Source organism: Chiloscyllium plagiosum, unplaced genomic scaffold (genome assembly GCF_037043375.1).
Source record: "Chiloscyllium plagiosum isolate Xiang-an unplaced genomic scaffold, Cpla_swu_hap1 HiC_scaffold_8, whole genome shotgun sequence".
NCBI lineage: Eukaryota > Metazoa > Chordata > Chondrichthyes > Orectolobiformes > Hemiscylliidae > Chiloscyllium > Chiloscyllium plagiosum.
This window is the reverse complement of record NW_028270146.1, coordinates 98,555,781-98,579,405: the sequence shown is the minus strand read 5'-3', so window position 1 is coordinate 98,579,405 and position 23,625 is coordinate 98,555,781. Positions and strand designations below refer to the sequence as shown.

Sequence of the window (23,625 nt, the reverse complement as noted above, 5' to 3'; positions counted from 1 at the left end):
GCTGAAGGAAAGAATCCAGTAGTCATCATCCACGTGTGTGGAGAAAATGAGTACTGCAGATGCTGGAGATCAGAATTGAGAATGTGGTGCTGGAAAAGAACAGCAGGTCAGACAGTATCCGACGAGTGGGAGAATCGACATTCCTGATGAAGGGCATATGCCTGAAATGTCAAAAATTCCTGCTCCTTGGATGCTTCCTAACTTGCTGTACTTTTCCAGCACCACACTCTCAACTCATCCATGTGTGTACCAATGACATTGGTAGGACTAGATTGAGGTATTGCTGAAAGATCTTAAACAGGAGGTAAATTTAAAAAACAGAACCTCCAAAGTAATAAACTCTGGATTACTATGTAAGGCCATGGGCAAACTAGCATAGGGTGAGTAAAGTCAAGGAGTTAAATATGTACCTCAAAGATTAGTGTGAGTGGAATGGCTTTTGGTTCATGGAGCCGTACTGGGGTAGAATGGAGCTGTTCTGGTCAGATGGGCTTGCTTGAATTGTGCTGCAACCATGTCCTGGTGAATTGAATATCTCAGACTGTAGAGAGGGCTTTAAACTAGTTAGATAGGGGGGGAATGGTTTGAGAGAGGGGAAACGTCGGCTTGCAAATCAAAAGGAACTGGCAGCATTACAGGGAAGCCATTTGGATAATAAAACCCAGAGTCGGGCAGCGAGACACTGAGTGCACATAAAGAAAACAGAAGTTAATAGAGTCCAAAGGGGGATAAATGTTAAAAAGACAAAATTAGTGGCTGTTTACTTTAATGCACATGGTAATTAACGGCAGAAATACAGGTTTACAGATATGATCTAATAGTCATTATGGAGTCGTGGTTACAAGGAGATCAGAACTAGGAAATAAATATTCAGTCTTATGTCAACTTCCATGTTAATTATGCTGGGGACCTAATAGCATATTTCAGAAAGTGGCTGAAGTTTCCAGATTGCAGTGCATGCTTGTAAATGTCTTTGTTTTATAACATGCACATCTTTATAAAACCTTATCTATAATGCCTCCCTCCTCATGGAACACACTTAATCTCTGATTTGGAGTCAAGTCTTGGTTTCTCTAAAGCAGCTTTCTATTGGTCCTATAAGTCTTGTGGCTAAGCACACATGCAGTACTGTTAGAATATAACTTCTTGCTTAGGAAGCAGAAGCATTGAGTCTCAATATTGAGAGGCAGGAGGAGAGAATGTTAAGTCACTACCTCACCAAAGTGAATTTGGATGATGAGGGTTGTCAGGGGTTCCCAATTTTCCCCAGCGCTAAGCTAGTGATAGTCAACCCCAGAACTGCCTGGTTAAGACCAGTCAGCTCAATGCACGTTGATCAATGAAGGCACTTTCCTGCTCTTATGGGTCATCTGCTCATTCTGCTAAATCAACTGAAGCAGAACTCGAGTCATTGTACTTCAAGGCACCTGTCAAAACAATACTGCATCTCTAGCAATCTCCATTTCATTATATGTAACAACTCCTTCTTTCCTCTAGCCAATCATCTTTGTCTCTGATAGAAGTAAGAACACTGTAGACTCGAGGACGGCGAAGGAGAAAAAAGCAGAAGATATGAGAAAAGCCAAGGTTTTTCCATGTACTAGCATGGCTTGGACTGCAATAGCCTGAAATCAGTGAAATATGCTATGCACTGCTCTTTGCCATTCACAATGGACTTTAAATAGTAGAGAGACACTTATACTGAAAATCCTGACACACAAAGTGGTGTATGACAGATTTCAAGAGCCTCAGGGCAAACTCATATCTTTGAATTTTCTTTGAGGATAGAAATTGTGGTCAAAATAAATATGGGGATTTCGAAATGCATCTGTGAATGAACAAATGGGAAAGAATTAGAAGGTGCTTGATGTATGGGAAGAAAATGGGGCTGGAGGGAATTAATTCATCTCACCAGGTTAGTCTTTTAGAGAGGGACAGTTAAACCACTGAGACCTGACTTGGAGAGAGGTAGTCTCACCAGCAGGAACTCATTTCTAGATTCAGTCTCACCGATTTGATATATTGCCTAGATAGAGACAGTCTCACTAGCAGGAACCTATTCCTAGTTAGATAGTCTTACCAACAGGAACTCATTCCTAGATAGAGAGAGTGTCACCAACAGGGACTCATTCCTAGTTAGAGACATCCTCACCAAAAGAACCTGATTCTTGGAGAGAGAGGAAATAACTAGTAGGACATTACTCCTAGGGGAAGACTATCACATGAAAGGGCCTTTACCCCCTACAGCTCGACAGTCTCATCACAGGATCTGACTCCTACAGAGACAGTCACAGCAGTAAAGCTGAATTCTAGGAAAAGAGGGACACACACACACACACCATATTACCAACAGAACCTGACTTCTGATAGGATACATTCACATTTGACAGCAAATGTGGTTAGAGTTTTAAACATAAGGGCTATTGCCAGAATGTTCCTTTATATGATCCTGATTATGAGGCATGTTTGTTAAAGGGAATTTTAAATGAAAGATTTCCTTATGTAGAATTGACTGCGCATCCTTCAATCCTTTCTTATGAATTTATCAGTCAGATGTGATAGAAATACAAATAGTAATCTTCTATTATGGCTGAAAAGCTGGATTTCAATGAATAAATGATATCTTTAAGGCAATGCAGTTAGAACAGTTCTGCTTGTGCATGCTGGGAAAGAGATTACATGCTTGTCTATATTTCGGCTTGAGGAAAGTAAACTATCAGTGTGCAGGCGCATGATGATTTGAAGCTGATCTGCAGCATAGCCTGGATTTTTGTAGATGGCGCAATTAAAAATGAGAAACATGAGCAGCTAAAGTAACCCAATGTTTTGATTGGTTTGGAATATTACCCTTACACTGCAAGTAATGTTTTCTGTCAGATTATAAATGTGCTTCTGACTGCTTAAAACTAGTGCAATAAAAGAATTATGGAATAGAACTGTCAGTGGTCATCTATGGGGGTTACCTGTTCGTATGCTGACCATCAGCATTTGCCAGATCTGACCATCAGAGGCCTTTTGAGTAACCAGCCATTACAGGCTTGTCAACAGGGCACACTGCAGGCTTTTAACAATATTAGAGCTGCTCATACTAGTTGCTGTCTTTGATTATTTTTACACGTATTGCAATTGGCTTTTGATGCAAATGTCTTTCCTGAGATGCTAAGTGATTAAGTTTCTTTCCATTGTCAGCCTTTGTCGACAATAGCTCAGGAGGAGACTGAGGAAGACCTCCAGTTCCGCCGTATTTTTGAACAGATTTCAGGAGATGTAAGTATTACTGACTGCTATTAGCACTTCCTTCCAGTGAGGCTGGGGCCAGAACCTGGTTCTCACAATGGAAGTGGCACCAGAAACCTGGGGACTGCAAATGTTACACCCATATTCAGAAAAGAGGAGCAGGTTAAAGTTGGCAAACATAGACAAATCAACCTAATTTCATTGGTGGGGCAATTTTAAAGACAAAATTTCCAAGATAAATTGATTATCACTTGGAAAATTTTGTGTTGACAAATAACATCTGGCTAAGAATTGTTAAAAAGACAATTGATGTTTCACCAACTTGATTGAGTTCTATGATATATATTAGTGATGCATGCATCTAAGTTTGCAAATGACAGACAGAAATGTTGTAAGTTGTGACAGAATTCAGGATGATATAGACTGGTGAAAAGGCAAATACATGCTTAATGAAATGTAATGTAATGAAATTTGAGGTGTTAGACTTGATAGGAATAAGATGGAAAGGCAATCTTAACCAACAGCATAATCTTAATGGGGTTGCAGAAATCAGCAGTTACCCCGGCATCAGTTGATGATATTGGTTGAGGTACTACTGCTGTCAGTCGATTGATATTCTTGTCATTACCTCGATAGAATTGTTGAATATTTCCCCCTCGATAGAATTGTTGAATATTTCCCCCAAACAAAAAATTATTGTTTTTCATAACTAACAGGCCTAAAGGAAAGTTTATTATTGTTTCAAAGTAACAAGAAATGCTGCAGAGTTGTAGTGGAGGAAAGACAAACTCTGAACTTAAGTTTGTAACAAAATGTAAGTGTTTTATTTTGTTCGCCACAGGACATGCAGATCTCTGCATTGGAACTGAAGAATATCCTAAACCGTGTTGTTAAAAAACGTAAGTACCGATTAAACCAGAAACCTGATTGGTAGAATAAAGTTGTGTGCGATAATACCAAATGTATGCAACGTTACCTCGGAAGTTGAACTATGTTTTCATGATGGCTTTGGTGACATTCTAATTCATTTGTTTCATCTATAATATCTGGTCAGCGCTGGCTGCAACTGGAGACATTGCCCATTGAAAGTGTCCTTGTGAAAGGCTAGTGAGCCACCTCTTGAACCGATGCATTTAGGTAGTGCAGGTGATGGATTTGTAGGCTATCCCTCATTTCAATGATGACATCTATTCTGGGTTGTGAGACTAGAGTCACATCATTATAGAGTCATATAGCATAGAAACAGACCCTTTGGCCCAACTCATCCATGCCAACCAGGTTTCTTAAACTGAACTATTTCCATTTGCCTGTGTTTGGCCCAAATCCCTCTCAACCTTTCCTATCCATGTACTTGTTCAAATGTCTTTTAAATGTTGTAATTTTGCTCCTATCACTTTCTCTGGCAGCGCATTTCACATAGACACCACACTCTGTGTGAAAAGGTTGCCCCTCAGGTCCCTTTTAATCTTTCTCCTCTCACCTTAAATCTATGCCTTTTAGTTTTGGACTGCCCTACCCTGGGGGAAAGTCCTAGCTATTCACCTTACCTATGCCTTGTGATTTTATGCACCTCTGAAAGGTCGCCCTTCAGCCTTTTATGCTCCAGGGAAAATAGTCCTAACCTATCCAACCTCTCCTATAACTCAAACCCTCCATTGTCGGCAACATCCATGCAAATCATTTTTGCACCCTTTCCAGTTTAATAACATCTTTCCTATAGCAGGGCAACCAAAATTGTATGTGGTATTCCAAATGTGGCCTTACCAATGTCTCATACTGCTGTTGTGGGTTTCTATGGGGTTTTAGGCACATAGGGTGGAACATTTTGCCCATAGTGTTAGGTGCATTAGTCAGAAGGAAATGGGTGAAGGAAATGGGTCTTCAGAGGGTCGGTGTGAACTGGTTGGGCCGAAAGGCCTGTTTCCACACTTGTAGGGAATCTAATCTAATCTCATGATGCAGTGGGATTTAGAGGGTGGGATTTGTTTCCGTTTCTTTTGTATTGTCATTCTGCCTCATCATTCAGACATTTGGACTGAAAGCTTGATAAAAAAGATATCAATATTTTGAACATTTGGGAGCAAGTCAGTCAGTCAGTCAGTCACAGGGTACTGGCATGGATAGAGGATTGACTGACTGGCAGAAGGCAGAGAGTGAGGACAAAGGGATTTTTTTTCAATTTGGCATCGAGCAACTAGTGGAGTTCAGCAGGGGTCCATGTTGAGACCACAATTATTCGTGTAATACATTAACGATCTAAATGAAAAAAACAGAGGGCATTGTTACTAGGGATAGGTGGATGGACAGGTGGTGTTGAGGAAGTGGGCAGACTGAAGAAAGACTTGGACGGGCAAAGAAGTGTTAGATGGAATACAATGTGGGAAAGTATGAGGTAATGCACTTTGGTTGGAAGTATAGAGGCATAAACTATTTTCTAAAAGGGAAAGACTTCAGAAATCTGAAGCATCAAGGGACTTGGGAGTCCTAGTTCAAGATTCTGCAAAGGTTAACATACAGGATCAATTGTCAGGTACAAAGACAAATGTAATATCAGCATTCATTTCAAGAGGGCAGGAATACAAGACACGAGATGTACTGCTGAGGCTGTATAAGGTTCTAGTCAAACTACATTTGGAATATTGTGAGTAGTTTTGAGCCCCATTTCAAAGAAAGAATATATTAGTTTTGGAGGAGCTTTACAATAATGATCCCGGGGATGAAAGACTTGTCATAAGAGGAGTCGTTGAGGACCCTCGGTCTGTAATCAGTGGATTTCAGAAAAATGAGGAGGGATCTGATTGAAACTTACAGAATAATGAGAGGCCTGGATAGAATGGACATGGAGAAGATTTTCCACTTGTAGGAGAGAGCAAATCCTGATAGCACAGCTTCAGAGTGAAGGGATGATCCTTGAGAACTGAGCCAGAGAGTGGTTAATCTGTGGAACTCTATCATAGAGGCCTGTGGAACCAAATCATTGACACTATTTAAGACAGATCATTTCTTGATTGGTAAGGGAATAAATAGTTATGGGGAGAAGGCAGGGAAATGGAAACATATCAGCCATGATCAAAAGTGCAGCAATAGGCCGAATGGTCTAAATTTGCTCCTGTATTTTAGGCTCTTATAGTGGTTATATTTATCGCTGGTACACAGTCCAAGTCTCCATGTTAATATACAGGGGTGTGATGATGCCAACAGCTCTGTAAACTGGGACCTGTAGTGGCTTGCAGAGGGTTCAGTTGTCAAGCACTCAGTGCTTTAGTTTGTAGAACACTGAGCTGGTGCCGCTGATCCAGTGTTGAATTTTCTCGGCTGTGGTGGCCTTTTGCAAGGTTACTACAGTTATAACATTCCAAATTAACAACATTCCAAATTACTTAATTCACTATAAAGTCCTTTGGGATCTCCTGAGGGTGTATTATGTACTGTATAAATTCACTTCTTTCTTTATATTTTTGCCATCATGGAACAAGTTGATCAGTGAAAAAAAATGAACAATTAAGGTTCCCCCAAAGAGTCCGTGGAACATTGGTAGTGCCCTACCTCTGAGCTGTAGGTCTGGATTCAATTCCTGACTGCCTAAGAGATGTGTCATTTTGTGACTGAAAAGGGGCCCCTTAATGTATTATTGGTTCAAGGTGCACTATTAAAAGGACCTGCAAACTGTATAGGAATGTCACTATAATACATATAGGCAGTGGGATGCTCCAGACTTTATGAGAGGAGGTTTGCACTCCTACTATTCTCTGTTCCTTTTCCCTTTCATTCCTTTCCATAATATTTAAATTTTTTTTGATGCATAATTCACTGATTGTGAATAATAGATGTTCTTTGTCCTCAGACAAAATGAAAACCGAAGGGTTCAGTCTTGAGTCTTGTCGTAGTATGGTTGCCCTCATGGATGTATCCTTTCTTCTTCTCTGTTACATGCATTTTTTTTATAGGTGATTGTCTAAGACATGTTTACTTTCACTTCAAACTCAACAAAATGTCTTGAGGATTCAATGATGTAAGTTGGTTAGAGGTGTGTCATTAACTCCTTAGAAGACTTAAGGGAACAATGCATGATCAGTCTGAAATCTGCAAAGGTTCTGTGTTAGGTTGTTGGCCAATATTGAGATAGTTATTTTCCAGGCTGGATAACCATAGCTGCCATACAATTGTTCTCAGCACCATTTTATTGGAGAAGGGATCAGCTGACCTCAATTTTGCATGTAAATCAAAATTTTGGAGTTAGCTTATGTATCCACGCAATTTTCTTTTTGGTTTGCCTTTGTTTGTCTTGTTTTCTCCTCTTTCACTCTAATGGAGCTGACTTGCATTGGATCAATAGGCACTGACGAGTCTTCAGTGTCTTGCTAAATGGCTGCTATTCATATGTGAGTCTTGTATAATTGGTGAACTGTAGGGCATATCACAGCAGAACACAAAGCAAGATTTCAGTGAGTCCCTCTCTCACTGCACACCCCAGGTCATCTCCTTGCCCAGAAGCACTTCAGCCACGTTTCTCTATCGCCAGACCATAGCAACACGACGGCTGGAGAAAGAGCGCCTCATCTTCCGCCTAGGAACCCTCCAACCACAAGGGATGAACTCAGATTTCTCCAGTTTCCTCATTTCCCCTCCCCCAACCTTGTCTCAGTCCCAACCCTCGAACTCAGCACCACCTTCCTAACCTGCAATCTTCTTCCTGACCTCTCCACGCCCACCCGTACTCCGGCCTATCACCCTCACCTTAACCTCTTTCCACCTATCACATTTCCAACGCCCCTCCCCCAAGTCCCTCCTCCCAACTTTTATCTTAGCCTGCTTGGCACACTTTCCTCATTCCTGAAGAAGGGCTCATGCCCGAAACGTCGATTCTCCTGCTCCTTGGATGCTGCCTGACCTACTGCGCTTTTCCAGTAACACATTTTCAGCTCTGATCTCCAGCATCTGCAGTCCTCACTTTCTCCACAAAGCAGTCCTCACCTGATTTCCATATTCATTTAATTACTGCAGAAACTACTGGGTGACAATTGAAAGAAAGAGAAACCAGTCCCATTTCCATCTGCCACGACTGAGGACTGATACTGATTGTAGCTAATTGCACTGCTTGTTTGTGATCAATTAACTCAGCACCGGGTCAAGGCTAAGTTGAATTTATATTCGTATCAAAAAGTTTAACCAAGTTCTCTGATCCCTTGCCTTTAACTTTGTTTCTGTTTGTTGTGTTTTCACTAAAACAATTTTTCCCTTAAAATTTGCTAAGATATAACTTTACTGAAGAGCACCAACAGTTATTGGAAATGTACTCATGAGATACAGCTTTTAATGATAATGCATTCACCTGAAATAGTAGAGTTAATCTGCAAATGTTTGTTAAACCTTTTGGGAACAAGAGCAGGCAGAAAATCACAATTCCCCTAAAATAATTCAGTTTTATTGATCTACCTTTGCCATTGTTTTTCTTTCCAGTAGGCAGCATGGTGGCTCAGTGGTTAACACTGCTGCCTCACAGAACCACGGTCCCAGGTTCAATTCCAGCCTTGGCAACTGTCTGTGTGGAGTTTGCATGTTCTCCCTGTGTCTGCGTGGGTTTCCCCCCACAGTCCAAAGATGTGCAGGGCAGGTGAATTGGCCATGCTAAATTGCCCATGGTGTTAGGTGCATCAGTCAGAGGGGAAATGGGTCTGGGTGGGTTACTCTTTGGAGGGTCAGTGTGGACTGGTTGGGCCGAAAGGCCTGTTTGCACACTGTGGGTAATCTAATCTAATCTAAACATTGTCCTTTAAACCGACTTTTAACAATTGGCTTCAATGATCTTTCCTGGTTACTTATTTCACAACTCCTTTGTCTTTTTAAAGTAGATTAGATTAGATTAGATTACTTACAGTGTGGAAACTGGCCCTTCGGCCCAACAAGTCCACACCGCCCCGCCGAATCGCAACCCACCCATACCCCTACATCTACCCCTTACCTAACACTACGGGCAATTTAGCATGGCCAATTCACCTGACCTGCACATCTTTGGACTGTGGAAGGAAACCGGAGCACCCGGAGGAAACCCACACAGACACGGGGAGAATGTGCAAACTCCACACAGTGAGTCGCCCGAGGCGGGAATTGAACCCGGGTCTCTGGCGCTGTGAGGCAGCAGTGCTGGGTGCTGTGAGGCAGCAATGCTAACCACTGTGCCACCGTGCCGCCCACAACTGAGCATTTTCTTGAGGCGTCTCTCACTGTAACTTTGTTGAGATTCAGGGAGCGTGAATTCTTGATTTTCATGACCATGTTACAGTATTAGAACTGAAAAAGCCACAATTAAATTTGCCACAAAGATATTTCTTCTTCCTGAAAACTTATTTTGACTTGCATCATCCACTGAAATGCAAAGTCATTACCATTGAAAACAAAGTCAGCTTTGTCAGTTCTGTCAATAATCCTGAAAACATCAATCAGTTCACCATGTCGCTTCCTCTTTTCCACTGAAACCAAAGCCAAATGTTTCAGTTTCCTTGCATGATAAATTCCTGATCTCTTCAATATCTTCATTGCTCCCCTATACCTCTTGTCAAGGACAATAATAGCTTCCTTATGATGAGGTAATCAGGTAAAGGTCTGATTAATTTATTATTTTGGAATAAGGCTAACACTTTCAATTTGTTACAGACATGGGGAATAAACTGACGGTGCATCAATCTAATACCGACTGCTATTATTTAATTATGTTCATTTGTTTTCATACTTACAAATTAAGTCCAGCAGTAAATGTAATAGGCCGCATAGTCAATTTTCTAAAGAACAATATGTACTGATTTGGATGTAATATTGACACTGTCCCATCAGAAGTCAAATGTGAATGATCTCATTACCATTGCTGGACTACCACTATTTTGTATTATCTTTCATTGTCTTCCTTAACATTACCGATGGCAGACAGATGGATCTGGAAAGCTTAATTTGATGGAGTTTAAGCAGCTCTGGAATAAGATTAAGACATGGCAGGTATGAAGCGCTGGAGGGTTTATGGTATCTATATCATGGTGTATCATGTCTGAATTAGAATGGGTTCAACATCTTTAAAATTAGTATTTGCAAAGCATAATGCAGCCAGGTATTGCCCACTTAGGCTAACAGGACTTGCAGAAATGTTAAGCAAATATTTGATAAGCTTCTGTCTATAATTGTAGAACTATATGGAGTCATAATTCATTGCCGCCCATTTCTAATGATTTATCGGATTACCCAGGCAACTCAGCAGTGGAGGAAGTAGTCCAGATTTAGGGAGTCTTCCTCTGCCAAGACCCTTGTCCCTTCTTCACTGTCACTGAGGTCAAACAACATTGTGCGCCAGTTCTTGATCAAAGCCAATTGCAAATAATTTACCTAGTTTTTAGATTTCCAGTGAAATTAGATTTAATGTCTGCAGCACGTAACCAGGGCTGTCCTCAGGCTCTTCTTTTTTCTGCCTGATGTTTGTTTATCCCTCCATAATACAAGCATACTATTTCACAGACATCAGCAATACAAATACCACTATCACATGTCTCTACTGTTGTCTCCACTATCACAGCCAAGCCTGAATCTGTAGTCATACCTACAGCACAGATCAGGGATTGAACCTACAACCTTCCAAGTTTAAATGGGGCAGTATGACTCTTTGTAACACGATCACACACTTGGCTATTGAATGGGTTGTTCACCTGAGATGACACTTTCTCTAATAGTGTGAACAGTTTAAAACATAAACCTTGAGAGAATTAACACCTTGATGCCTCATCCATGTATGAAACAATCTGACCAGATATACCAAAAAAAAGTCTGATTTGCACTCCACTTCCTTTAAAGCATGCACTGTCAGCCAGATCAGCTGGTGATTCAAGGTCCAGCATCATTACAAATTAGCATCACTTAGGACTGTTAGTTGGTGCGATTGCAATTTAAAACCACTAATAAATTAAAACTGGATTGTGGTCATTCAGTAGTGAGCAAAGGGGCTAATCCTTGGCTCTGAACTGTGACAGTCCCAATATGATGATGAATATTCATGACCTCAATCTCATCACATATTCTGCCTCCAGTTCCTCAGACATAATTAAGAAACTGTATTCTGTCGTCGGTCTCTCAGTTATGATTCTGTGACTATATTCTGACTTCAGTTCCTGAGATATAATCCAGTAACTATTCTAGCCTTGGTTCATCATGAACATATGAATTAGAAGCTTGAGTATTTCCAGGCTTTCAACTCTACCACTCGATAAGATTGAGTGATCTGATTGTGGCTTCAACTTCATTTTCCTGTCTTACTCCTATATCCTTTTACTTCCTGATCAGTCAGGAATCTGTCAAACACACTTTAAATATTTTCAATGAAGCAGCCCTTGCTCTCTGGGGAAGAGAATATCACAGATCAATGAATCTCTGAGAAAGAAAACAAATCACCTGTCACCATGTTAAATAGGACACTCCCTAGTTTTTGAACTCTGTCTCCCAGTTCTAGTCATGTAATCACTTACTGTACCTGAATGCTAATTTATTGTGATTCATGTACCAGGACACCTTTGTCCCTCCTGGTCTTGCAGTCTATCTCTGTTTAAATAATAAGCTGCTTTTCTTCTTGTCAAATAGCACTACTTCACATCTTTTGCATTACATTCCATCAATCAATTTTTAGCCCTCTCACTTAACCTATTTAAATCCCTTTGCAGACTTCTTATGCATACATCAGTTTATTTCTGTACCTATCTTTGTGTCATCAGCAATTTTAGTATCCACATATTTAATCCTTTCCATCCAAGTAATTTCTGTATGTTGTATCTTGTTAAGACCCCAACACTTGCTCTTGTGCTTTCTGTAATAGCTTGCTAATCTGAGAGTTCCCCATTTATCCCTACTGTCAGTTGACATGATACAATAGCTGTTTTGTTTCCCCTGTGCCAGATGTGCAGAAGCAAGAGATATCCTAGCTCTGCAAAACCAGATTTCTGAAATGGCTGCCTGCTGTTCCCACATTTGGTCCCACAACAATGTTGGGTAATGCATTGAACTGGGTGATAAGGAGAAACCCTAAGAGGCTGCTCAGTTCCCAAGTTCAGCTGGGCAGAAAGCCTGCTTTGGGGCCTCAGTTTTGTGTTCATTGTTTAATAAAACATAAAATATCCCTCTGGCTCTCACACACTCACTCTATGCCCCATCAATACCACCCTATACCCTGTGGTCTGGACACCAAGGACTCCAAAATCTTAATTAACTGGCCAGTTGCCTCTAGGAACTGGGAATGCATGAACCACCTCCAATCTCAGTCCCAATATCAGCTTTACAAATATAAGAAAGGCCAGATTTTGGAGCAAGACTTGGGATTTTGATTCCTTCTGGCATTTATTGCTGCAAGAAGGTTGCTTTCTGTCATGGTGAAAATCAGAGCCAATAACTGTGCCACAACCTCATTTATCAGCTATGATCGAGTAACTGTACTTCTGGCCTCATGCTCACAAAGATATGTTTTCATTATGATTTACTGATTCTTTGCAGGAAATATTTAAGGAATATGACAAGGATAATTCTGGCGTAATTGACAGCTATGAAATGCGCACAGCTGTGAATGATGCAGGTGAGTGGGAGTCGATCAGGTTTATTTATCGATGGGAGTTTGACTGTTGTACAGGTTTTTTTTGTTCATTCATAGGCCATGAGCATTGCTGTCTGAGCCACTATTGAATGCCTATCACTAGTTGCCTTAAAAAGGTGGTGGTGAGCTGCCCTTTTGAACTGCTACAGATTGCAGTTGTAGCAATCTATGCTGTAGATTGAAAACAATTCCCTTAGGGAGGGAATTCCAAGATTTTAACCCAACAACAGTGAAGGAACAGTGATGTATTTCCAAGTCAGGATGTTGAGTGGCTCAGAGGGGAACTTCCATGTGATAGTGTTCTCATGTATCTGCTACCCTTGTCATTTTAGATGGAAGTGGGCCATGGATTTGGAGGGTACTGTCTACGTATTACACTTATAGTAAGGGTGTTCCAGAGTTTTAATCCTGTAACAGTGAAGGAACAGTGACAGATTTGCAAATAAGGTCAGTGTGTGGCTTGGAGGCCATCTGGTGGTGTTTCCTTGCATCTGCTGTCCTTGACCTTCTGGATGATGAAGATCACACATTTAGAATGTCCTATTAAAGGAGGCTTGAGGAGTTGCTGCAGTGGATTTTGCATGTGGTATACATTGCTGCCACTGTGTACTCGAGGTGATGGGCATAAATATTTACGATGTTGGTGCTGATCAAGAAATTATTTTATCTTGGATGCTGTCAAGGTTATTGAGTTCTATTAGAGCTGAACTCATCAAGTGATGAGTATTCCATCACTGGATTCCTTGCTGCCTTGTAGATGTGGAAAGGCTGTCTGGATTCTCAGTCTCTGACCGACTCTTGTTGTCACAGTGTTTACATGGCTAGTCCAGTTTTCTGAAACTGGAGGGAAGTGTTTGGTAAGACCTACCTGAGAATTTAGTACGTTTTTTTCTGTCTTGTTCTTCAGGTTTCCACCTGAACAACCAACTTTATGAGATCATCTCCATGCGCTATGCCAATGAAGATATGAATCTGGACTTTGACAGCTTTATCTGTTGTCTTGTGAGACTGGAGGGAATGTTTAGTAAGTGCAACACTATCCGGAATGAATTTTCCTCTGTTATAAGGAATCTTTGCAGTCTATGTGGTGCACTGGGTTGAACACTTTTGTGATCTGGATTTATAATCAGCACCACATAGGTAGACTGAAGCCCCTTCTCTCAAGGTCCAGGAAATATAGCAAACCGGAATTTTTATTTATAAATATAGTTGCATTATTCAGTGATCCCCCAATTTAGCTCCACTTTGTTCAGTGAGTTCCCCTAATATTCCTAATGATATTCCATCATTTGTTATTGATTATCCCCACCTTTCCTGGTGACCTCCTCATATTGTTCCTGGTGTTGAGATTGCCATCATTTCTAATCATTCCCCCACCACCCCGTCGCCTCCCCCATATATTCATGGTGACATTCCTCCACCGTTCATCAAGGCCAACAAACTATCCAGGCAGCCACACCTTCATGATCTGTGTGCTTCTCTCCACCCAACATTTCATATTCCTAACTATTACTTGTCCCATCCTCAACCACCTGCACCACCCAACCACCATCGCTCTCTCTCCTGCTTCAATCCAAATCCCCTGACCAGCAGTTGCATCTCCCTGACTACCAATCAACCCAACTCAGGCCTTACCATATCTAAGGTTACCTAGCAATTAGAATAACCCTGTCATCAGTATTCCCTGCCCCTCTATGATTTCTTGTATTGTCCCCCTGCTGGACACATTGCATTCTTTGTTTGCTTTTTTGCTGCAGATTATCTTTTTTCTTATAGGCCTTTATCCCATCAATCAAGCTGCCTGTGAACAGGATACAAAAGAATACTAGGGCCTGCTCCAGAATTCGATCTTCTGGTTTTCCCACTTCTAAACAGCTCCTCACATGGAACATCCTTCCGGGTTATATTTCAGGCTTCAGGTTTAGTCACTAACCATGTACACATTACAAAGCCATCAGAGAATAATTTCTCACATTGGTTACATATTTTTGGGTAACGATGAGTAGAGACGTAGAAAGGTCAGTCCTTGGGCAGTCACATTTCTCATGATTCTGAATGATGGCAGCAAGAGCTCAGAGTCAACACGTTTGACCTTTTCAGCTAGGGATTGGCATATGACCCAGAGAGCAATGGGTAAAGTAGTGAGGTGGCGATGAACAATGTGACATTTGAAACTACCCTGCATTAACTGATTCTGTAGTCCTCATTAAACTGATACATGTGGAACTGAGCCATAAAATGAATGAGGCACAATGTTGATTCTTGATCTCTACTGAGTTAGCAGATTCCAATTCGAAAACTGTAGGATTAAATAAATTACAACACCCAAAGCAGGCTGCTTGACCAATGAGTCCATGTTTGTGTTTATCCTCCAAACAAACAGTTTGCCCACCATGACCCCATGTTCCCATTATCATGTTTCCTGGATGAGGACAGATTAGGATTTGGTTGTGATGACTTCTTTCAGTGCTCAATAAAGGAACAGCTATCAACGCGCAACTGGCTAGGCTTACACATGGGTGAGGTAGTGGCAACTTGCACTGAGAGAACCGTATTCCATTAGGAGTCAGAGGAGCAAATTAGACAAGGAACAGAAGTTATATCTGTTATACATTCAAAGAGAAGATCTTTTTACATCTTTCAAATATTTGAATGATGTCTATATGGGTCTGGTTCTAAAACAGCTGGAAGTGTGTTGCTGGAAAAGCGCAGCAGGTCAGGCAGCATCCAGGGAACAGGAGAATCGACGTTTCGGGCATAAGCCCTTCTTCAGGAATGAGGAAAGTTTGTCCAGCAGGCTAAGATAAAAGGTAGGGAGGAGGGACTTGGGGGAGGGGCGTCGGAAATGTGATAGGTGGAAAGAGGTCAAGGTGAGGGTGATAGGTCAGACTGGGGTGGGGGCGGAGAGGTTGGGAAGAAGATTGCAGGTTAGGAAGGCGGTGCTGAATTTGATGGATTTGACTGAGACAGGGTGGGGGGAGGGGAAATGAGGAAACTGGTGAAATCCGAGTTCATCCCTTGTGGTTGGAGGGTTCCTAGGCGGAAGATGAGGCGTTCTTCCTCCAACCTTCGTTTTGTTGTGGTCTGACGATGGAGGAGTCCAAAGACCTGCATATCCTTGGTGGAGTGGGAGGGGGAATTGAAATGTTGAGCCACAGGGTGGTTGGGTTGGTTGGTCCGGGTGTCTCTGAAACGCTCCGCAAGTAGCCGGCCTGTCTCCCCAATATAGAGGAGGCCACATCGGGTGCAGAGGATGCAATAGATGATGTGTGTGGAGGTGCAGGTGAATCTGTGGCGGATATGGAAGTTTCCTTTGGGGCCTTGGAGGGAGGTGCTCGAATTCAGCACCGCCTTCCTTACCTGCATTCTTCTTCCCGACCTCTCCGCCCCCACCCCAGTCTGACCTATCACCCTCACCTTGACCTCTTTCCACCTATCACATTTCCGACGCCCCTCCCCCAAGTCCCTCCTCCCTACCTTTTATCTTAGCCTGCTGGACAAACTTTCCTCATTCCTGAAGAAGGGCTTATGCCCGAAACGTCGATTCTCCTGTCCCCTGGATGCTGCCTGACCTGCTGCGCTTTTCCAGCAACACATTTCCAGCTCTGATCTCCAGCATCTGCAGACCTCACTTTCTCCTGGTTCTAAAACATAAAGGCCAAGATTGGTTCCCTTTTTAGCGTCTGGATTATTACTTTGTGATATTATCAAATAGGGTCTGTAAGAGATGCTTGAGGCTAAGTGGAAGTAGAGAATATCTGATAGTTACATGTTACTTAAAGGTAAATTGGCGAGAACTTGACCGTAGGGGAAACAGTAGTGTTGGTGGTGCGTGAGCTAAATAAATCTGACCAGAAAAGCATATGACAGAACTCTGACTAATCAATATTTTAAACTTTGATGTTTAACACTGCATTCTCAAAATTATTGGGCTTAGCCAATGTTAAAATCAGTTTATGTCTTATGTTGTTTCTTAAGAAAAGGCACTGTCTTTATTTATGATTTGAATGAAGGAATCAAAAGTATGCTAACTAAATAAACTAATGACACAAATATAGGTAGCTGAGTTTTGAAGATAATATAAGGAGTCTACAAAAGGGATGTAGATAGGTTAAGTGAGTGGACAAAGATCTGGCAAATGGAGTACAATGTTGGAAAGTATGAAATTATTCATTTTGACAGAAAAATTAAAAAAGCACAATATAATCTAAATGGTGGGAAGTTGCAGAGTTCTGAGATGCAGAAATGATTTGGAGATGCCGGTGTTGGACTGGGGTGTACAAAGTTAAAAATCACACAACACCAGGTTATAGTCCAACAGGTTTATTTGGAAGCACTAGCTTTCGGAGCACTGATCCTTCATCAGGTGGTTGTGGAGAATAAGATTGTAAGACACAGAATTTATAGCAGAAGTTTACAGTGGATGTAACTGAAATTATATATTGCAAAAGACCTGAATCGTTTGTTAAGTCTCTCATCTTTTAGTTGGTTTCAATTCTTTCATATGTATAAGATGAGAGACTTAACAAACAATCCAAGTCTTTTTCAATATATAATTACATAACACTGTAAACTTCTGCTATAAATTCTGTGTCTTACAATCTTATTTTCCACAACCATCTGATGAAGGAGCAGCGCTCTGAAAGCTAGTGCTTTCAAATAAACCTGTTGGACTATAACCTGGTGTTGTGTAAGATGCAGAAAGATCTGGATTCATTAGTATATGAATCATTAATAGAATGTTATGGTTTATTGCGAGGGGAATTGAATGCAAGAGTTTGAAGGTTATGCTTTATTTATAGAGGTCATTGGTGAGACCGCAACTAGAGTACTGTGCCATCATACTTACAGAAGGACATTAATGCATTCAAAGCAGTTCAGAGAATATTACTACACTAATACCTGGAATGAGTGGATTACCTTGTGAGAAAAAACTAGTCGGTCTATGCCTGTATCCTCTGGAATTTACAAGAGTCAGAAGTGACTGAATTGAAACATATAAGATCCTGAGGGGATATAACTGGGAGGATATTGAAAGGATGTTTCGTCTTGTGGGAGAATCTAGAGCTAAGTGTCATAGTATAAAAATAAGGGGTTGACCATTTAAATCAGAAATGAGGAAGCATTTTTTCTCGTGAAAGGTTTCTCTGGATACAGAATCTTTAAATATTTTGAAGGCAGAGGTAGATAGAATCTTGATTGCTAATAGGATGACAGATTATCAAGGGATGTACAGAAATGTAGAGTTGAGGTTAAAACCATAATCTTATCAAATGGTGAAACCAGCAAGAAGGGCCATGTTGCCAACAGTTCTTCCTCATTTATATGTTTGTATGTGTTCATTGACTCCTTTTTGTTCTTCAGGAGCCTTTCATGCCTTTGATAAAGATGGAGATGGAATCATTAAACTCAGTGTTCTGGAGGTAGGTGCAACTCGGATGACAAGTATATTTCTCTATCAAGTCACCAAAGACACAAAGATACTGTGGCTTTCTAGGGCATTTTAAATCCTGACCTATGCATCCTTGGATATTCATTTTTCAAGATTTTTAAGATATTATGTACTGCCTTCATTTCCCTTTCATAATGATCACAGAATATGGTGTGTGGATGACACCCGCAAGTAGTATGATATTGCCATGTTTGCAAACTGACCATGGCTGATACTTGAATATTTAAGAGAATTTGACGTTTTGGAAGGACAGAAAAGATTGATGTTATGGACCAGGCCAGAACCCCCTCAAAATATTTTTGAGCATACACTTTATTTTTATCTTATTTTAAAGACAGACGTGAAGTGGGTATTTTAGGTGTGATGCAACTGGTCAAACCACTTGACTTTAAGCAAAACAGAATTTATTTAAACACTACCGTTGAAACACGAACAAAATAAAGCAGAATTTAGAGCAACTTAACTAATTAACTATTCCAATATAGTAACATTCCATAAACACACCCCTTGCCAAAAATTTAAATTCAAACACAGATTCTTAAAGGCAGAAGGGAACAACACCCAGAGAGAGATTTTAGAGGAATCATGTACTAAAGCTTGCAACATTTCTGGACTCTAATATCTTGTGACTGCTGCAGCTAAAAAAAATCTAGAGAAAAACTGAAGTGGGAGAACTGGCCACTCTCCTTCCATTGTTAAACTCCCGCTACTCCTTGGCACCTCTGCCTTTATGACCTCTTCAAAAAAAAGGACAAAATAATCTTTTTAAAGTGACAGCATCATCATGGTGGAGTAAGCCTATTAACGAGTACCGCAGAGAGCAATGACTTTGGTTTGGAGTACAGGTCGTCCGCTATAACATGCGTTTCGTTAACTCAAATTTGCTGTATTGTGATGATGAATTGGGGACATTGTTTTAAAGTGCAAACTTTTAAAACGTGTTGGCTGTAACACGATTACATTGTCAACACTTTAAGTGCTCTTTCTAAAGCAAGACTTTTCTGTTATGCAGGATTGCACAACAACGCAATCATCATGTTACAGAAGAACTGTCTCTATCACAATGTACAATCAGTTTCGGTGGATAGAAGAAATAGTGAAGGACAAAAGTAATGGATGAAAGTAGCTTATCCTGACAACAATTATACTCTAGGGCAAAGTATGATTCAAGAAATAATAGGGCTTGGAAGAAGGAATTGTCATGCTGATGGGCAATTTTACTTTTCATGATTGGATAAATCAATTTGCAAAGAAGTGCCTGAAGGAACACCTCATTTGGGACAGTTCTTAGCACAAATTCTTGTGAAACTTGAAATAAATATTTGTATCTGGCTTCACAGTAGAAGATACGAGAAACATTCTAAAATTAGTAGAAAATAAAGTGGGAAAAGGGAAATAAACACAATTACTAGAGCAAACCTGATTGGCTAACTAATGGGATTAAAGGCTGACAAAGCCCTTGGACCTGGTGATTTGCATTTTAGTGTTTGTAACTACATGGCTGCAGAGACAGTAGCTGCATTTTTTATAATCATTCAAAATTCCCCATGTTCTGGAAAAGTCCTAGCTGGTTGGAACACTATTTAAGAAAGGAGGGAATAGTAAACAACAAACTAAAGCTCATTAGCCTAATATCTATCATTGGCAAAATGCTAGAATTCATTAATAAGGGTGGAACAGCAGGACAATTAGAATATCATAATACAATCAGGCTGCATCACTGTGGTTTTGTGAGAGGGACATTATAAGGTGGATTAAGGGGAAACCAGTGTATGGAGTGTATTTGGGTTTCCCAAAGGTATTCAGTAAGGGGTCACACAAGAGGTTACTGCAGAAGCTGGAGGCTCACAGTATTGGGGTGATATATCAGCATGGATGAAGGATAACCAATAGGAAATGGGCACTCAAGACAAGTGGATCATTTTCAGGTGCACAAAATATAATGACTACTTACAGTTTATATGAATGTCATGAATGTTGGCTTGAATCTTATCACAATAACATTTGCTGACAATGCAAAGATAAGTAGGAGAATTGTGAAGAGGATATAAAGTGATTGCAAAGGGATATAGATAAATGTGAAGTTGTCTACTTTGGCAGGAGGATTAGAAAACAGAATTTTTTAAAATGAGAAGAGAATGCAAAATGATATATACCGAAGGATTCATATATTTGCATACATGAATCACAAAATGCCAATATGCAGACACAGCAAGTAATTAGGAAATGCAGTTTTGGCCTTCATTATAAGGAGGATAGAATATAAAAGTAAGGAAACCTTCCTACAGTTGCACAGTACAGCGAGACCACACCTATAGTGTTATGTGCCATTTTGGTGTGCTTATTTGAGGAGCAATGTAGTTGCATTAGAAGCAGTTCAGAGAGGGTTCACTGCATCCCTCAAATAAAAGGGCTGTTTTGTGATGAAAAGGCTAAGGTTAGTAGGTTGGATCCATATACATTGGCATTAAGAAGAATGAGAGCTAATCTTATTAAAATATATACAATTCTGAGAGGGGTTGGCTGGGTAAGTCCTGGGACAAGGTTTCTCTACAAGGGGAAATGTAGAGTTACGAATGCAGTTTCAAAATAAGACATTTCCCATTTAAGATGATGAGAATAAATTTCTTCTGTCAGAGGATGGTTGGCATTTGGACTTCTGTTCCTCAAAGAGCAAGGAGATTGGATCATTTATGCTATTCAGTGCTGAGCTAGAAAGATTATTGGTCAACCATGGATTCCAGTGTTATGGGGGACTTGCAGGAAATAGCAGTTATGATGATAATCAAACCCCTCATGTATTTTTGAATGGCAGTGCAGGCCCAAAGGGCTGAATAACTAACAGCTGCTCCTATTTCTCATTAACTTATGATCACAGCAGCACTGAAGCCCATTGCACATACAATCCATGTCTGGGAACAGCATGAATTTTGCAGATCTCTTTCACCAGTTCCCCTTATCTATTAGAATCATGGAATCATAGAACCCTATGGGCGGCACGGTGGCACAGTGGTTAGCACTGCTGCCTCACAGCGCCAGAGACCCGGGTTCAATTCCCGCCTCAGGCACATTCTCCCCGTGTCTGCGTGGGTTTCCTCTGGGTGCTCCGGTTTCCTCCCACAGTCACAAAGATGTGCAGGTCAGGTGAATTGGCCATGCTAAATTGTCCGTAGTGTTAGGTAAGGGGTAAATGTAGGGGTATGGGTGGTTTGCGCTTCGGCGGGTCGGTGTGGACTTGTTGGGCCGAAGGGCCTGTTTCCACACTGTAAAGTAATGTAATGTAATGTAATCCTACTGTGAGGAAGGAGGTTGTTCAGCCCATCAAGTCTGCACCAACCCTCTGAAGAGCCAGATTCCTACCGTATCCCATAACCCCACATTTAGTACAGCTGATCCATCTAGCCTATAAATCTCTGAACACTACGGACAATTTCAGTATAGCCAATCCACCTAATCTGCACATCTTTGGACTGTGGGAGGAAACTGGATCACCTGGAGGAAACCCATCCAGACATGGGAGAATGTGCAAACTCCACACAGTTGCCCAAGGCTGGAATCGAACCTAGGCCCCTACCGCTATGAGGTAGCAGTACTAATCACTGAGCCACCGTGTCGCAATTAGTACTGTTATTCTGGCATGTCAGTTTTAACATTAGGGAGGTGGTGACTCAGCCTTAGTCTGCAGGTGTCATTCTGTATTGAAATCAGTGTAGTGGGTGGGAATCCAACTGATAGTGCGGGTTGTTAAAATTTCTCTCCTTAGTGTGTCAAATAGTTCACACTGCTGCTGGTGCGAGGGTTGTGAAATGTGACTGGCTACTTAACGGGGTTGATTTAAATGGATTAGGATAAGGGGTACTGATTCTTTGAATGTTAAGAAGAAACTCCATTAAAAATGTTTTGGTGAATCTTTCTGATGGATTAACTGATTAGTTATCTTCTTTGATTTGTTATTTTACCATGAGATACATCTTAGAAAGCTCTACTTGATGGTTTTGGTATATTGAATATTTTTCATTGCAGGGTGAAGGTTGGATGGTGCAAATGAAGTGTTCTTCTCTGCCTTTCCTCATATTCTTATGTGTTGTTTTCAGTTGAGCACTCTGCATTCCATACAGCTGGGATTAATGTTTATTCTGTCCTTATTTCCACAGTGGCTGCAACTCACCTTATATGCTTAAACGTCTCAGGACGTCTGGTGGCTTACATGCCTGGCTATTACCTCAAGCTCAACACCGAAACCTCAACAGTAGAATATGCAAAGCCAGTCTCTTCTATACCTGATGACATTCAATGATGCTTCAGGAATCTGGGTGGAAACTAGCCTGTTATTTATTGTTAGATCAGCATGTCTTACTGCAACTTTGTGAATCTTTGCTAGGATGAGAATACAAGTTTTCTTTATCTCTCTTGTATGATTTTACAATAAAACCCCCACTCTTGCCTATTTTTCCAGTGATCTGGTAGGTAGACACATTGCCTGGTTAACATTGAGTAGAAGATTCCATCTTCACTGTTTGGTTTGTGACTGTCACTGGTTTCAGTATCCCAGAGAAGGGAAATGACGTCCACAGTTTCATTCAGTTGGCACTGCTTCATCAATAGTGTTTGAAAGATAAACATGGAAAGAAGGTTATCTAATTTTATCAATTGGATCAATGGACTGAAGAGTGGCAGACGGAGTTTAATTTGGATAAATGTGATGCATTGCATTTTGGTAATAAAAATAAGGATAGGGTTATACAATTAATGATGGGGCCCTGAGTAGTGTTGTAGAAGTAGAGTGTCATGGGGTTCAGGTACATAATTCTTTGAAATTTGCATCACAGGTAGACAGGATGGTTAAAAAGGCATGCTTGCTGTCATTGCTCAGAGTAAAGGTGTTAGGACTTTGGTGAGGCCTCTCCTAGACTATTGGGTACCATTCTGTCACTCTGTTACAGGAAGATATTAAACCAGAGAGGGTTCAGTAAATATTTACCAGGATGTTGCCAGGAATGGAGGGTTTGAGATATAAAAATAGACAGGAAAGGCTGGGACATCTTTCACTGGAGCATAGGAGATTGAGGGGTAACCTTATTGAGGTTTACAAAATCATGAGAGCATAGATAAGGTGAATGATGAAGGTCTTTTCTCTAGGATGGGGAGTTCAATACTAGGGGGCATGTTTTAAGGTGAGAGATGAGAAACTTAAAAAGGAGCAACTTTTTTACACAGAGAGTGGTTCATTTTGGAATGAACTGCCAGATAAGGTAGTGGGTGCAGGTAGAGTTACAACATTTAAAAGGTATTTGGATAAGTACATGAATAGGAAAAGCTTGGA

The 23,625-nt window shown here is 40.8% G+C and overlaps 1 protein-coding gene across 9 annotated transcripts in view; it reads left to right on the top strand.

Annotated features, from left to right (window-relative positions):
• The window catches only part of LOC122553855 (calpain-3), a 107,743-nt gene extending 84,994 nt beyond the window's left edge, over positions 1–22,749 (top strand). For 7 of the 9 annotated variants that reach the window (XM_087990156.1, XM_043698285.2, XM_087990157.1 and 4 more), the window contains 9 exons: positions 1,498–1,587; positions 3,190–3,267; positions 4,079–4,136; positions 7,082–7,143; positions 10,159–10,227; positions 12,754–12,832; positions 13,758–13,874; positions 18,215–18,273; positions 22,457–22,749. In XM_087990156.1, coding sequence (XP_087846282.1) covers positions 1,498–1,587; positions 3,190–3,267; positions 4,079–4,136; positions 7,082–7,143; positions 10,159–10,227; positions 12,754–12,832; positions 13,758–13,874; positions 18,215–18,273; positions 22,457–22,483 — 639 coding nt within the window. In that variant the 3' untranslated portion in view covers positions 22,484–22,749. The remainder of the gene's footprint in view (positions 1–1,497; positions 1,588–3,189; positions 3,268–4,078; positions 4,137–7,081; positions 7,144–10,158; positions 10,228–12,753; positions 12,833–13,757; positions 13,875–18,214; positions 18,274–22,456) is intronic. The other 2 variants (XM_087990154.1, XM_043698293.2) reach the window with 1 other exon arrangement.
• The last annotated feature ends 876 nt before the right edge of the window (positions 22,750–23,625 follow it).